Source organism: Pteropus alecto, unplaced genomic scaffold, assembly GCF_000325575.1.
Source record: "Pteropus alecto unplaced genomic scaffold, ASM32557v1 scaffold400, whole genome shotgun sequence".
Taxonomy (NCBI): Eukaryota; Metazoa; Chordata; class Mammalia; order Chiroptera; family Pteropodidae; genus Pteropus; species Pteropus alecto.
Window position 1 is genome coordinate 217,291 of NW_006430045.1, and position 15,398 is coordinate 232,688.

General features: G+C 50.1%; 1 protein-coding gene across 1 annotated transcript in view; it reads left to right on the forward strand.

Annotated features, from left to right (window-relative positions):
• Window positions 1-6,344: 6,344 nt before the first annotated feature.
• The window catches only part of TNXB (tenascin XB), a 75,221-nt gene continuing 66,167 nt past the window's right edge, over window positions 6,345-15,398 (forward strand). The window contains 5 exon segments of the mRNA XM_025046003.1: window positions 6,345-6,747; window positions 7,094-8,839; window positions 9,309-9,424; window positions 13,885-14,041; window positions 14,226-14,489. Coding sequence (XP_024901771.1) covers window positions 6,345-6,747; window positions 7,094-8,839; window positions 9,309-9,424; window positions 13,885-14,041; window positions 14,226-14,489 — 2,686 coding nt within the window.

Below are 15,398 nucleotides of genomic sequence, written 5' to 3' on the forward strand. Positions count from 1 at the left end.
ATTCATCAAACTTCCTTGCCTTTGAGTCCTGGTCACTCAGTGCAGGACCAAAAACTGCCTTCTTGTCTCTCACTGCATTCCTTTCCCCCCTCCCCCCACCCACTCCCGCCAGGTTTCGGAAATCCTGTCTCCTAATGTTTCCATTCCCCTGGCCCATTAGCTCTGCAGGATAAGGGGCATCTGGATCCCCCAACTCACCCTGGCCTGGCATCTCTTTGCCACCTGGTTCCAACCAAATATCTGGACTCCTCCTCATCTCCCTTCTTCCTCTCACTACTAGAATCCTTCTCCTTCACCCTCATCTGGCTTGAGGGGCAGAGGGAGGCATGGAGACATCTCTCACGGAACATCCTTCACAGAAGCCAGCCTCTCTCTCCACCTCTTGGGACCTACAGTCCCTGATGAGCGAAGTGTCAAAACTGGCCACAGCATGAATACTCAGCAAGCTGAGTCACAGCTTGGGAAGATGCCCCCACCTCTGCCAGCCCTCCAGCTGTAGGGAGGATGCCAAGAGGGTGAGGCCATGGCCCTCTTCCCCACTGCAGAAAGGCTCCCCAGACACTTGCAGTAGGGGTGATGGTGAGGGGGAAACACGAGACACCCAAGTTCCTTGCTTTCCTAGTTCTAAGAGAAGAGAGGAATTCTTCCAAAAGTTGGAAGTAGGGAACTGGAGGGGTGGTGGTGGGTGACAGGGCAGGAGAGGTGTATGGGGAAGGAGGCTCTGGGGATGTGGCTTGTGGGAGCCACTCGCCTTCTCTCAGACCATCCTCACTACTTTCCAGCTTCTCTTCTGTCTGCTGCAGAGACCACCCCCTTCCCCCGCACCACATGGGGAAAGATACAGGACACAATTGTGGGGGGAGGGTTACTGGACAACTCTCGAAGGTTTCCAGGGGTGTGGGGCACTATGTAGCCTCTGTTCCCTGTGGAGAAGGGCCTCCTGTTTGGTTCCCCTCACCCCAACTAAGTTCTTTGACTCTCAGCTGCCCTCTGAGCCAATGAGAAGTCAGCTTTCTTAGGTATCACTGACGATGATATGGAGGAACATGAAGGGGAGATTGTGTGTGCGTGTGCGTGTGCACACACATCTGCCATGATGCAGGCTTATTTGGATGGATATGCGTGTATGTGTGTGTGTGTACAAGTTATATTTGTATTTGTGAACGAGCATACACAAGTATATTTGTGTGTGTACATGTGTTTGTGTGTGCATGCTCAGCCCTACCCCCCCACACACCTCCATGATTTGTATGGCCTTAGACACAGCGTGACAGGATTTGAGGGTAGGTACCTCACCTCATAGCCAAGGCTACACCTCAAGCTGAGAGAATGGACGAGGTGCCCAGAGAGGAGCAGCCGTCTGCATCCCAGACCTCTCTGCCTGGGCTTTCTCGGGCAGGGTGCCTCTTAGTGCAGAAATACTCCATCCCTCCAGCTTCTTTTTCATCTTTTGTGGGCTGGTGGGCAGGTGTAATGGCCAGTAGTCCTAAAAACTTTTTCTCAGACCCAGAGGAGAAGTTTAAGAGTAGTAAGAAGCCAGGAAAAGTATGTGTGCTGGGGGGCAGGTTCAGTCACTGTCCCCTTCCCTCCTCTCCAGTCACCATCTCCACCAGACACTAAGCATCCTGCCCTCCTCCTCTCTCCAGCCTTTCTGGTTTGGAAGAGCCAAGCAAGCTGACACCTCTCCTTAACCCTTCTCCCAAATTAAATTCTGGGCCACCCCTTCCACACTCCTGTGTTCACCAGAGCTCCCTCTCCTGGCTTACCCTGAGCACCCCACTATCCTTCCTCTCTAACCCTTCTCTCCCTGTGTTCTCCAGTCCTTGCCTCAACAAGCACAACTAGCTAACCAGCACCTAGGTCAAGGAACAGGATATTCTCAGCACCTCTGAATCCCCCCACCACACCAGTTCTGGTCATTACTCCCCCCAGAGTACCACACTTCTGACTTGTGACACTACAGATTAACGTTGTCTCTCCTCAACTTCATATAAATAGAATTTGACAGCATGTTCTCAAAAGCCTGGCTGCTTTTGCTCAACTCCATATTAGTGAGATCCGTCCATGTTATTGCTTATAGCTATAGTAGTCTCATCGTTTTATTTCATTCCACTGTGTGAATAAACTATTTAATCCAGTCTACTGATGTAAGACATTTGGGTGGTTCTCAGTTTGAGGTCATTATAAATAGTACTGCTATGGTAGGTATATTACTAGGAATGGAATTGCTGGGTCGTAGGGTTCGCGTATAACTTTAGTAGATTCTGCCAGTTTCTCAAAATGCTGTACCATCTGGCCCTGCCAGGATCCATACCTGGCAGGTTCTCTGCCCCAGCTGCTATTTCTAACCAACTTCCAGTCCCAGACACTGTCTATGGTCCTACCCCTGACCTTGGTTCTATCCCTGACCTTGGTCCTATCCCTGACCTTGGTCCTATCCCTGACCTTGGTCCTGTCCTTCATTTTAGCTCTGAAACTAGTCCTAGGCTTAAATTAAATTTTCATTCAATCATATAGTCAATGACTATTTATTGAGCACAGATGCAAGGATACAGCAGCCAAGAAAAAAAGAGGTGCCATGGCTGCCTCCCCGGACCTTGCAGGCCAGCAGGCAAGATTGAATGTGTGCAAGAAAATAATAAAATAATCTCAAATAAATATATGATTACAAAATGTTGTGTTACAAATGAGAGTTGCATAGTGCTGTGATATCAGATAATAGGGGGACCTGACCTGAGCAGGAAAGCTTCTCTGAGGATGTGATGTGGAGTTGAGACCTGAAGGATGAGGAGGCCAAGAGAAAAGGGAAGAGAGTTCCACATAGAGGGACCCATGTTGGGAAGAGTATGAGGGACCTAAAGAAGGCCAGTGGGACTGGAATGGAGAGAGGGAGGGAGGTGTTATGGGAAATGAGATAGGAGAAGTCAGCAGGGGCCAGATGATGTAGGGCTGTCTGTCCGTGTTCAAAGAGAATTTGGAAGAGACACCAAGGAGTTTTTAGGGGGCAGAGGAACATCCTAGTTGACTTTTCAAGATTTTAAGGGGCAAGAGTGGAAGCAGAGGAACCAGCTAGGAGGCAACTGCAGTTGTCATGCAAAAGATAGATGGTAGCTTAGACAATAATGTTGGTTAAGAGGAGAAAAATAAGCAAACTAAAGAGATGTTTATTAGAAAATATGGTTGAATATAAAATATGATGGTATTGAACAAACTGTTAGGTTTCTGGTTTGTAAAGCTGGATGAAGGGTGGGGCCATGAGCTGCAGTGGAGAACACTGAGAGGGGATGGGGTACAGGAAAGACAATCATGAGTTTCAGATATGCTGAATTTGGGGTGACCAAGAGGAGATGCCAAGTCAGCAGGTGGATATGTTGCTTGGAGTTAAGAGGAGATGACTAAACCAGTTTTATAAATTGGAGTATAGTTTAGAAATTAAGATCATGGGTCTGGATGAGGATATCTACCTAGGTGAGTAACGAGAACAATAGGTCTCAGCTCTGGCTGCACATTACAGTCACCTAGGGAGCTAAATAAAATTCAGTGCCTTGGTCATTCTTGCCACATTTCAAGGGTTCAAGAGCCACATATCTCTCCTGGCTACCATGTCAACAGCACAAATACATAATGTTTTAAAATGGAAGATGTAGTCAACAGTGTTTAATGATTTTGAGAGGTCAAGTAAGACGAAGACAAATGTCTCCTAGATTTTGTGACACTGAGTGATATCGTTGGGAAACCTTAGGGAAGGCTGTGTGGTGGGTTGAAGGAGATGGAGAAGCCAGATGGGAATTGACTGAGGCATGAATGGGATATGGGGAAATAGAAACAGTGAGTACAATTAAATCTTTTGACAACCATGGCCATGAAGTAGAGGAGAGAGATATGTCGTGGCTGGAGGGAGTATGAGATTGGGGGAGGTATTTTAAGGTATTTTAAGGTATAACTTTCATATAGTGAATTGCACAAATCTTAAGTGTGTAGCTCAATTAATTTTTGAATATGTATACATCTGTTTAATCACCACCAAGATCAAAGTGTAAAACATTTCCAGAAATCTCTCTTGTGACTCCTCCCAGTCAATAATATCCCTGAAAGTCATCTTATCCTATCTTCTTGTTTTTGAACCTCGTATAAATAACATCATTCAGAATGGTGTGTGTGTGGGGCGGGGGGGTTCTTTTGCTAAGCATTATGTATGTGAAATTCGTTCATGTTGCATGTAGCAAAAGGATGTTTTTCATTGCTGTATAATATTCCATTATGTGACTATGCCACATTTATTTTTCCATTCCACTATTCATGGACACTTGAGTTGTTTCCAGTTTGAGCTAATACAAATCAATCTCATGAACCTTCTTGTACATGTCTTTTGGAAGATACGTGCAGTCATTTTGATTGGCTATTTACCAAGAATTGCTGAGTTATAGGTAATATGCTTTAGTAGGTGCTACCAAACAGTTTTCCACAGTGGTTGCTCTAATTTATGCTCCTTCTTGCAATAGATGAGAGTTCCAGTTGTTTCACATTCTGCCGATATTCAGCAATGGCAGTTCCTTTAATTTTAGCCATCCCAGTGAATATTTGATGGTATCTCATTGTGGTTTTAATTTGCATTTCCCTGATTACTAGTGATGTTATACACCTTTTCATGCTTATTGGCCCTTTGGATATATTGTATTCTTTTCTTGAGTACCTGTTCAAGTCTTTTGACAATTTAAAAAATTGGGTTACTTACCTTTTTGTCTTTATTTTGAAGTTCTTTATTTCAGATTTTAATCTCTCTCTCTAACTCATATATATGTGAGCCTTGAACAACACAGGGGTTAGGGGCACTGACAGCCCACTCAGTTGACAAATTCACATATAACTACAATGAGCCCTCTGAATATTTGGATTTCCAACTACCAGTTAACCTTTGAACAAGGTGGGGTTGAGTTATGCAAGTCAGTTGAAAAAGAATCTGCGTATAAGTGGACCTGTGCAGTTCAACCCCACTTTATTCAAAGGTCAACTGTATTTTCTCCCAGTCTGTGGCTTGCCTTCTTATTCTCTTAATGGTGTCTTTTAATGACCAGAAGTTATCAATTTCAATGAGGTCAAATGTATAAGTCTCTTTTTTATGCTTAAGTTTTGTGTGGTTAGGTTTTAAGAAATTTTTGCTTACTCCAGGGTCATAAAGATGTTCTATAGTTTCTTTTGTAAGATATTGTTCTGGAAGATATTGCTTTACCTTTCACAGTTAGGTCCAGTAGGTTCATTTCAAAGTAATTTCTGTATGTGGGCATAAGGTAGAGATCCCTTTTCTTTTTTCTATATGGAATTTCATTTGACCCAGCACCATTTATCCAAAGACCATCTGTCTCCTCTTCATGGTAATGACAGTTTTATCATTAATCAGATGGGCACATATGTGTGGGTCTGTTTCTGGACTCTGTTCTGTTCTGCCTGTCCTTTCACCTTTATAGTAAGTTTCAACACTTAATAATGAAAGCCCTGAGAAAGAGTTTTTTTTTTTTTTTATGGGAGATATTTGAGTTTATATAAGAGCAGATAAGAAGGATCTAGTTGAGAGTGAGAGGCTGAATAAAAGAAAGAGAGGATAATCTGCACCTTAATGTTCCTGAAAAGATAGTAGGAGCTAGGATCCAGGTCCTTGTGGAAGGATTGGCCTTAGATACTCATCCACTAATCCATTCAACATAAATGTGTTGGATAGCTCCTGTGTGCCAGGCACAGACATACAATGTGTAGGATAGCTCCTGTGTGCCATGCCAGGACAGATGAGGTCCCTGTTCTCGTGAAATTCCCATTCTAGTAGTCGGAGAAAGATAACAAACAAGTGCCTGCACATACAGATGATTCAGGCAGCAGCGAATGCCATGAAGAACATAAGCAGGATATTGTGATAGAGTAGTCAAAGACTGCTCCGACTGGGCAGCAAGGAAGGCCTCTGTGTGTCGATGACATATGAATTAAGATCTGAATAAAACTGAGCTTATCTTTAAGAGCTGAGTGAAGAGCATCCCAGACAGAGGGAACGTATAGTGCAAAGACCCTTAGGCTAAGGTACGCTTGTAGTGTTGGTGGAACAAACAAAAGACTAAGTGGGTGAAACAGTAAAAAGGGATGAGCAAGGTTACCAAGTTACATCAGAAAGTGAGTTAGGGACCAATGTCTCCAAGAACAGTATCCTTTAGGGTTGGGCTGAATGTATATTTTTATGAACATGTGAACTGGGTAGATTAGTTGTGGGTGAATGTGTGTGTGTATGGGGCAGGGGGAGGGGCATCTTGTCTACTTTGTGAAACTTCTCTCACTTGCCCTCTCTCCCTGCAGCCTCCTGAATGATGCCAGCCCAATGTTTCCTGATCTCTAACCTGGCCCTCCTGGTGCTACTGGGCACAGTCAGAGGAGGCCCTTTCTCTTCACGCTCCAATATGACACTCCCAGCCCCACGGCCCCCTCCTCAGCCAGGGGGCCGCACAGCAGAGCCAAGAGGGGGGAACCCCTCTTCTCAGCTTTATGAGCACACTGTGGAAGGAGGGGAAAAGCAGGTGGTGTTCACCCACCGCATTAACCTGCCCCCTTCAGTTGGCTGTGGCTGTCCCCCAGGCACTGAGCCTCCAGTCCCTGCTTCAGAGGTGCAGGCCTTGAGGGTCCGGCTAGAGATCCTGGAGGAACTGGTGAAGGGGCTCAAGGAACAGTGCACTGGAGGATGTTGTCCTGCTGCTGCAGAGGCTGGCACAGGTGAGCAGGTGACCACAGGAAAGGGCACAGAAAAAGAGGCAGGTGGGGAAGTTGGGTGGGTATCCCTCGTCTATAAAGGCCCTGGGTATGAATTAGAAAAAGGCACCCCTACCTCACCCTTGGGAGTAGTGAGTGCAGCCCAGGGCACGACTTAGATGTCAGCTTCCCCTCTCCCCCAGCAAATGCTTAAGGCTCTGAGAGACCACATATAGTGATAAGGAACAGCTGGAAGCTAAGATGGTCTTTTGAAATGAGGCTGGCCCTGCTGAAGGGGCCGACTCAGAGGAGCACTATAAGGGCTCAGCCTCTCTCCCAGAGAGACTGAGGCCCTCCTCTCGCTCTCTAGGCCAGACAGATGTACGTAGCCTCTGCAGTCTCCATGGCGTTTTTGACCTGAGCCGCTGCGCCTGCTCCTGCGAGCCAGGCTGGGGTGGGCCCACTTGCTCGGACTCCACAGACGCTGGGGTGCTTCCTTCCTACCCACCCTCAGCCTCTGAGACTTGCCCGGATGACTGCAACGATCAGGGGCGCTGTGTCCGCGGTCGCTGCGTGTGCTTCCCCGGCTACACCGGCCCCAGCTGTGGCTGGCCCTCCTGCCCCGGGGATTGTCACGGCCGCGGGCGCTGCGTGCAGGGCGTGTGCGTGTGCCGGGCGGGCTTCTCCGGCAACGACTGCAGCCTGCGCTCCTGCCCTCGAGGCTGCAGCAAGAGGGGACGCTGCGAAAATGGACGCTGCGTTTGCAACCCCGGCTATACTGGCGAGGACTGTGGTGTGAGGAGCTGCCCCCGGGGGTGCAGCCAAAAGGGGCGCTGTGAGGACGGGCGCTGCGTCTGTGACCCGGGCTATGCTGGCGAAGACTGTGGCTCACGGAGTTGCCGGTGGGACTGTGGCGAGGGTGGGCGCTGCGTGGATGGCCACTGTGTTTGTTGGCCTGGGTACGCGGGCGAGGACTGCAGTACGCGGACGTGTCCGCGCGACTGCCAGGGCCGCGGGCGCTGTGAGGACGGCGAATGCATCTGCGACACGGGCTACAGCGGGGACGACTGCGGTGTGCGCAGCTGCCCCGGCGACTGCAACCAAAGGGGCCGCTGCGAGGACGGCAGCTGCGTGTGCTGGCCTGGGTACACGGGGCCTGACTGCAGTGCGCGCGCCTGCCCGCGCAACTGTCGCGGCCGCGGGCGATGCGAGAACGGCGTGTGCGTGTGCAACGAGGGCTACAGCGGCGAGGACTGTGGCGTGCGCAGCTGTCCTGGGGACTGTCGCGGCCGGGGCCGTTGCGAGAGTGGCCGCTGCGTGTGTTGGCCCGGGTACACAGGCCGGGACTGCGGTAAGCGTGCCTGCCCCGGCGACTGTCGCGGGCGCGGGCGCTGTGTGGACGGCCTCTGCGTGTGCAACCCGGGCTTCACGGGAGAGGACTGTGGAAGTCGTCGGTGCCCCGGAGACTGCCGCGGTCGCGGCCGCTGCGAGGATGGCGTGTGTGCCTGCGACTCGGGCTACGAGGGAGAGGACTGCAGTGCGCGCAGCTGCCCTGGAGGTTGCCGAGGCCGTGGCCAGTGCCTAGACGGGCGCTGCGTGTGCGATGACGGGTACTCGGGCGATGACTGCAGTGTGAGGCGGTGCCCGCACGACTGCAGCCAGCGCGGTGTATGTCAGGATGGTGTGTGCACCTGTTGGGAAGGCTACGCGGGAGAGGACTGTGGCCTCCGTACCTGCCCCTCCAACTGCCACCGGCGTGGCCGCTGTGAGGATGGGCGCTGTGTGTGTGACTCAGGCTACACTGGCCCCTCTTGCGCCACCCGTACCTGCCCTGCCGACTGCCGGGGCCGTGGGCGCTGTGTGCAGGGAGTATGTGTGTGCCATGCAGGCTACAGTGGCGAGGACTGTGGGCAGGAAGAGCCTCCCGCCAGCGCCTGCCCTGGGGGCTGCGGGCCCCGGGCACTGTGCCGCACAGGCCAGTGTGTATGCGTGGAGGGCTTCAGAGGCCCAGACTGCGCCATCCGGACTTGCCCAGGAGACTGCCAAGGCCGGGGAGAGTGTCGTGAGGGCAGCTGCGTCTGCCAAGACGGCTTTGCAGGGGAAGACTGCGGGGAAGGTGAGTGGCCTGCCTTCCCCAGTATGCTCCCTCGGGGACTGGGAATCTGAGCCAGTGGGAAGGCCAGAGCCTGAGGCCTAGGAAACCAGGGACCTGGAGAAACAGTGGAGAGAGGTCATATACAGGGGGAATGGGCAGTCAGAGGAGCTAGAGAGCCAGTATCTACCAGGGGCAGCAGAACCGTGGGGGCATGCCTGCAGGCAGGACCTGCTTTCAGATCTCTTATGAACACGCTGGGGGTCCCTTTGGTTGCTTTTAGGGAGATTCTGTGTTCTTGGAGCTAGGGGGAAGTTGAAGGAGATGCACCATCTGTTCAGATGTCTGCCAGCTTTGCCCCACCCCCAGAGAGGAGTTGGTACTGGAATGGTCTCTTAGGGTAGCCCTGAGTAGGGGGGCCTGTGATGGTAGGGGTAAGGGGTGGGGGCTGCCTTGGGCTAACCAGTTTCCCATATCCCATTCTCCTGGGCAGAGGTGCCAGCCATTGAGAGCATGAGGATGCACCTCCTGGAGGAGACGACGGTTCGGACAGAGTGGACCCGGGCTCCTGGCCCTGTGGATGCCTATGAAATTCAGTTCGTCCCCACGGTGAGAGCCATACTTCAGGAGGGGACTGAGTGGGCAGGACCAGGGGGACGGGGTGCTCACCTCATATAGGACATCCCCATAATCAGTGATTGAGTCCAGATGTCTGGGATCCTGAAACTGCTGTAAAGGCTTTCTCATCCTGCCCCACATGGGGTACAGAAGGCCTTTGCAGCATCTCCAGCAAGCATTGGCCTTCTGCCGCTGCCACATCTCTGATGAAAGTGAGCTCAGTACTTCCTCAGTCCGTTCAGTCCTTCGTTGGTCATCACTGTTAGTCAGTATTTTTGTTGGTGCTGAGTCCAAATCTGCCCCATTCTAATGTCCATCCAATGGCTCTAGCTGGGCCTTCATTAACAGATAGTTTTTTGTTTTGTTTTGTTTTGTTTTGTTGTTTTGCTTGCCCCGCATCCTACACCATAGACTTTCAGGAATTTGGAGACATCAGCCATCATGTCACCCTTCATTCTCACAGGCAAAACCCACTTGTTCTTTTACCTCTTTGACCTGGGGCTTTGTTCTTGAATTCTTCACCTCTAGAGTTCTCTCTTCTAGTGCCTCCTACTTTTTGAATGTGTCCCCAAAACGTGTGCAGAGAAGAGCCCAGTCATTTACCTGGCTAACTGGAGACACGGGCACTTTTCTTAGAATTGACATGTATTAACTTGTGGTCACACAAACTGTCAGATGTTTTGGTCATTTTTTTATGATTTTTTATTATAAAAGTCATATAGGTTTAGTGTAGAAACTTTAGAAAATGTAGATAAATAAGAAAAAAGGAAAGAAGGAAAGAAGTAAGGAAAAAGACAGCATTCAACTATATATACCTTTTTTAGTCTAAATGTAAGGCTTTGCAGTTAGCCCTGTTCAATGTTATCTTTTTTGGTTTGGACCAAGCTGTCTAGGCTGTTGCAATAATTTTGATTCTGTGAAGTGGTTCTCCCGCCTCCATGTCAGTGCATTGCAAAGCATTTTTCTCTGTATCCTGCCAACTCTCTCTTAAAATATTTGTGAGGGCACCCTAAGGACAAAGCCTTATGGCTTCTCATTAGAGACTTCCCTTTGGCAGATTGGGCTTTTATGATGTGTTTGGTATCCTAGCTTCAGATCATCTGACATTTCTACTGTCCAACTCATATATTTTACTGCATTATCCCACAAAACGCCATGGTAGGTAGGCCATGTCACCCTCATCTCTGCCCAGCCAGGACTCTGGAAAAATAAATAACTCCCAGGGCATAAACCCTAGGAAGGCTCTAGGACAGAAGGGGCAGCTCAAAGGTGCTGACTGTCATCCCTACTCCAAGTGGCCTGGTTATTCTAAGTCTTCTTATACCCCCAAAACCAGACTTCTGCCATGATCTGTCTCTCCTCACTCCCTGATAGAAGCAGAGGCAGAAATCTCTACTTTGCTGTACAACCAAGATAGCCTGGATTTGGATGTTTTTCTTCTGTTAAAAATTTTTTGTTTGTTTTTATAAAAATAATTTAATCACAAGACAAGCATTTGGCAACTAGAAAAAAATAATTCTTGACTGCTTCACACTAAAACAAACACTGTTAACATTTTAAAGTGTTTCTCCCACTCTCTGTGTATTTATTTACATAGTTCTAATCTTGAGAGGGTGGGACTTTTAAAAGGAACTTTCCAAAGAAAGTTCAGGGAAAGTGGAATTAAAATAAACACTTGAGATGGAAGGAGCTTGCAGGGCAGCACCATCTCCTGCTCTTAGTAAATATGAACCCACCCTTGGGTGTTCTCAAGAGGTGCAACTTCCCAACTGAAGCTCTAGCTTCCTCACATGAGGCTTGGTGGTATCAAGCTGGCCTGTACCCAGCTTGGCTATGCTGTCAGCTCATCTGCTCTGTTCTAGGTACGGGCCTCTGTTACATTCTGATTTCTCTCTGGGCCCAGGTATGAGAAACGCTCCTGTGAAATTGGTCCCCAGACAACTCTCTTGGTCTCCACATCAGCCTGTGCTACTGGCCCTCAGACTATGCTTTCTACACCTTCTGTGGCTCGCCCCTGGAATTGTGCCTCATGCTTTGGCCAGGACTCTCGGTCCACTTCTATTGGCATGGAATATATTCAGTAGCTGGCTGTCTTCTAGCCACTGCCATCTTCCTAGAAGCCTGTCTCTACCTTATCTGGAAATGCTTTTCTCTCAAAGCCTGGCCAAGGGACACTCCTAGTTTTGGAATGTTTTCCAGAACATTGGAGAGGAACAATTCTTCTCCCTGAGTATATGGCATTTTACTCTGACTCATTGGTTCTCAAAATGTGTTCCCTGGATCTGCAGCATTAGCATCACCTGGGAGCTTGTTTGACATGCAAATTGTGGACTCTGTCCACAGATCTATTGAATCAGAAGCTCTGAGGGTGGAGCCCAGCAACAAGCCCTTCAGGTGATTTTGATGCACCCCAAGCCTGAGGACTACTAACTTAAGAATGTTGCTATTTTGCAAAATGCTGGCTCCTCTATGAATGTGAGAGAAAGCATAGGGAATGAGCCCCTGAACAGAAAGAGGTTCAGGTATTCGTTGTCTGGGTGTATTCTGCAGCCTAGAAACCAGGGCTATGCCAAGTTTTCATTGGGACACGAGACCTTGCAGACTCAGAAAACTATGTGTTTGGGTCTAGTCTGAAAAGGGAGATGAGGGTGAGGCGAGCTCCAGGGACCAGCCCAAGTAGAGTCCCCCACCTGGGAACACAAGGGTTAGAAATTCACCAAGGACAATCAATGAAGCAGCCAAGCTTTCATCAAGGGGCAGAGCCAGCTGCCAGTATTTGGCTAGAGAGCCTGCCTCAGGCCAGCCACATGGTGGGACTTTCAGGGGACTATTCCCAAATGGACCTCAGGAGAGACTAGGAGGTATCTAAAATGTTCATGTAGGTGGTCTGAAAGGAGACGGAGACCTTGGGATGGGCTTGTCTCGCTGATAGGACCAGACTTCACAGCATCACAAACATCATCAGGGAGCACCCAAAGGTTGTGTGTGCGCACGCTGTGTGTCTATGTGTGTGCGTGGTGGTGGTGGTGGTGGTGGTGGGTTGGGGAGATAGAAGTGACAGAGAACGTAAGTAGTGGGAAGGATGAGGACAAACAAGGCCTCCTAGGCTGGATACTTAGGGCAGAAAGAGAAGGGCAGGGATCCTGTGTGCCCAAAATACTTTTCAGCCAAGAAAACTGACAAAGCTTTATTCGTCCTCAACCCAGAAATCTCTTTGTGGCTTCTCATCTGGTTTTGTACTTTGATATTTACTATGATGATTTTCCCACCAATTCTCTTGGTTTAGGAGAGTGCCTTTTGAAATTTCCAGTCCTACGTGATTGAATGGAGATGTCCCCATCATGGCCAACACAGCTAAGCAGAATTGAGAGTTCTTATTAGCTATCCTAGCTGGACAGCCCAGTGAAGTGCAGGGCTGTTGGACTGCTCAAGATGTCCAGTTCTTCCTGTTCCCCCAGCAGCTGGCACTCCAGGAGACCCTGCCTGGACCAGGGGCTGCCAGATTTCCTGTGAGGTCACCATAAATAATCATAATACCTTTATACTTGGAGGAGGGCTGTTTTCTCAGTCATATACTACACATAGAGATTTAGGTAGAGATCTAATAAAACTTAGGACATGGACATACATTTAGCTACTAGAGCATGAGTTACTTGAGGACAGGGACCATATCTTTTATTTTTGTGTCTCCAATGCCCAGCATGATGCCAGGTATGAAACTGGGAAACAAATTTGTGGAACTCTGAGCAGATTAACCTTGTTTTTGAGGGGCCTACAACCCTGCTGAGGAAACAAGAAAAATGCCTGAAGGAAAATATCATGTTATGGCTCACACCCAGGTTACAAAGCCAGGGGCAGGTGTCTGTTGGGAGGCTCAGGCTAGTGCAGATGCTTCAAGGAAGAAGTGAGACTTGAAGAGACATCCCTGATCTACTTCATCCGTTCTGACAAGAGTGAGCTTAAGAGAAGCCTTGTCCTACCCAGGGAGTCAGGGTTGCCCAGGGAAAGCCACGAGGAAAGTCCTGGTATATGTCAGGTGGTAGAATTCTGGCAAACAGCTGATGAACAAGCTAAACGGTAGTGCCCATGAGGGAGAACTCTGAGGTCGCACGGCCCAGATTTAAATCCCTGCCACTTTTTTTGGTGTTGGTGACCTTGGGCAAGGTACTTAATCCTTTTGTACCTAAGTTTCCTCATCTATCCAGTGGGAATATGATCTACCCAATAAAGTTTGAGGATTGAGTTCATATACGTAAATTGCCTTAAACAGTAACTGGCATTGAGTAAGTGTTCCAGTCATGTTTACTATCACCACCCATGTTCCCCAGCTGTACAGGGCCAAGTTCTACACAGTCCCACTACTTGGACTTGGAGAAGGGAGATATAAGGGGGATTGAGCAGCTGGGGCAGGAGTGCCAGCCCTGATCCACCTGGTGCTCTCTCTCTTGCAGACAGAGGGGGAGAACACCCCATTCACAGCGCGGGTGCCCAGCTCTGCCTCAGCCTATGACCAGAGAGGACTGGCCCCTGGTCAGGAGTACCAGGTCACTGTCCGTGCCCTTCGAGGGACTACCTGGGGCCCTCCTGCCTCCAAGACCATCACCACCAGTGAGAACTGAGGCTGTGGGGTGGAGTCTTGGGTGGAGATCCGGATTTGAGTGGGGCAGAGAGGAATCTGTCCTCTAGGAGGGTAGAGTCGGGGGGGACTACGTGGGGAAAAGTACTTAGAAGGAAAGCTGGTGCCTAAAGAGCCAGACTCCCACCTGATCCCTCTTCTCTCTAACCTGGCTAGTGATCGATGGCCCCCAGGACCTCCGAGTGGTTGCGGTGACTCCAACCACACTGGAGCTCAGCTGGTTGCGCCCCCAGGCCGAGGTGGACCGATTTGTGGTGTCCTATGTCAGCGCTGGCAATCAGAGGGTGCGGCTGGAAGTACCCGCTGAGGCAGATGGGACGCTGCTGACTGACCTGATGCCAGGCGTGGAATATGTGGTGACTGTTACCGCGGAGCAGGGCCGGGCAGTAAGCTACCCAGCTTCCGTCAGGGCCAACACAGGTATGGCTGGCCAAGGGTTAGGGAAGGGCCTGGTTTCTGAGTGTAGGAGCCCCTTCCTCAGGAGCACATGCAGGGCTTATAGGCTCTTCTGAATGCACTTGGCAGGATATGTGGAAGTCTCAAAGCACCTGCTGGGGCCTTGTTCTGTATTAAGAGTACCAAGGAGACAGCGCCCTCAGGCATTTGGTGTCCTATAGTAAGGCTGCAGCTGGAATATGGGAGGAGCTGCTCATGGAGAAAACAGTGAATAGGAGATGCTGTCTGACCTACCTAAGTGGGAAACAGAACTTGTGTTCACCCTGGTCAGATCCTGTAGGGACTGGAATTAGGCAGATCAGAGACCAGCACTCCTGTTGCCTTTAGGATAGGGTTTGGGGAGTAATTTTCCACTAACCTCAATGTTTCTTAACAGATGCCTGGATCTTTCTTTTTTTTTTTCATGTGACAGACGCCCACCTCACTGTAGCTCACATCCTATCCTCCCACTTCCCCTTCTCTCCTTCAGACACAGGGCTCCACCTGCTGGCTTCTCTCTTCTTTCTAGGGTACCAACACTGGCAGGCTTGGAGGGCCAGGGTTAAGGGGCTCCTGGGACACTGACTCCTTTCTCTCAATTCTCTTTCCAGGTGGGGCTGGGGCACAGGGACGAGGCCTCTGGCTCCGGTGGGAGGGATGGAGGAAGGGACTGCCGTGAGAGGAGTGCAGAGATGAAGGACGGGCTGCCCCTGACCTGCTCTCCCCCTTCCCCTTTTTTGCCCCTGGCAGCACCAGGCCACTACAGTTACCCGGAGGTGCGCCCCCCGGCCACGCCCCCCAGGCCCCGTCCCCGGCCAGCCCCTGCCCCGCGGCCTCCGCGCCCCCCTCGGCCGACTCGGACCTCTCGGCCCGCAGAGGAGGGGCAGGAGGAGT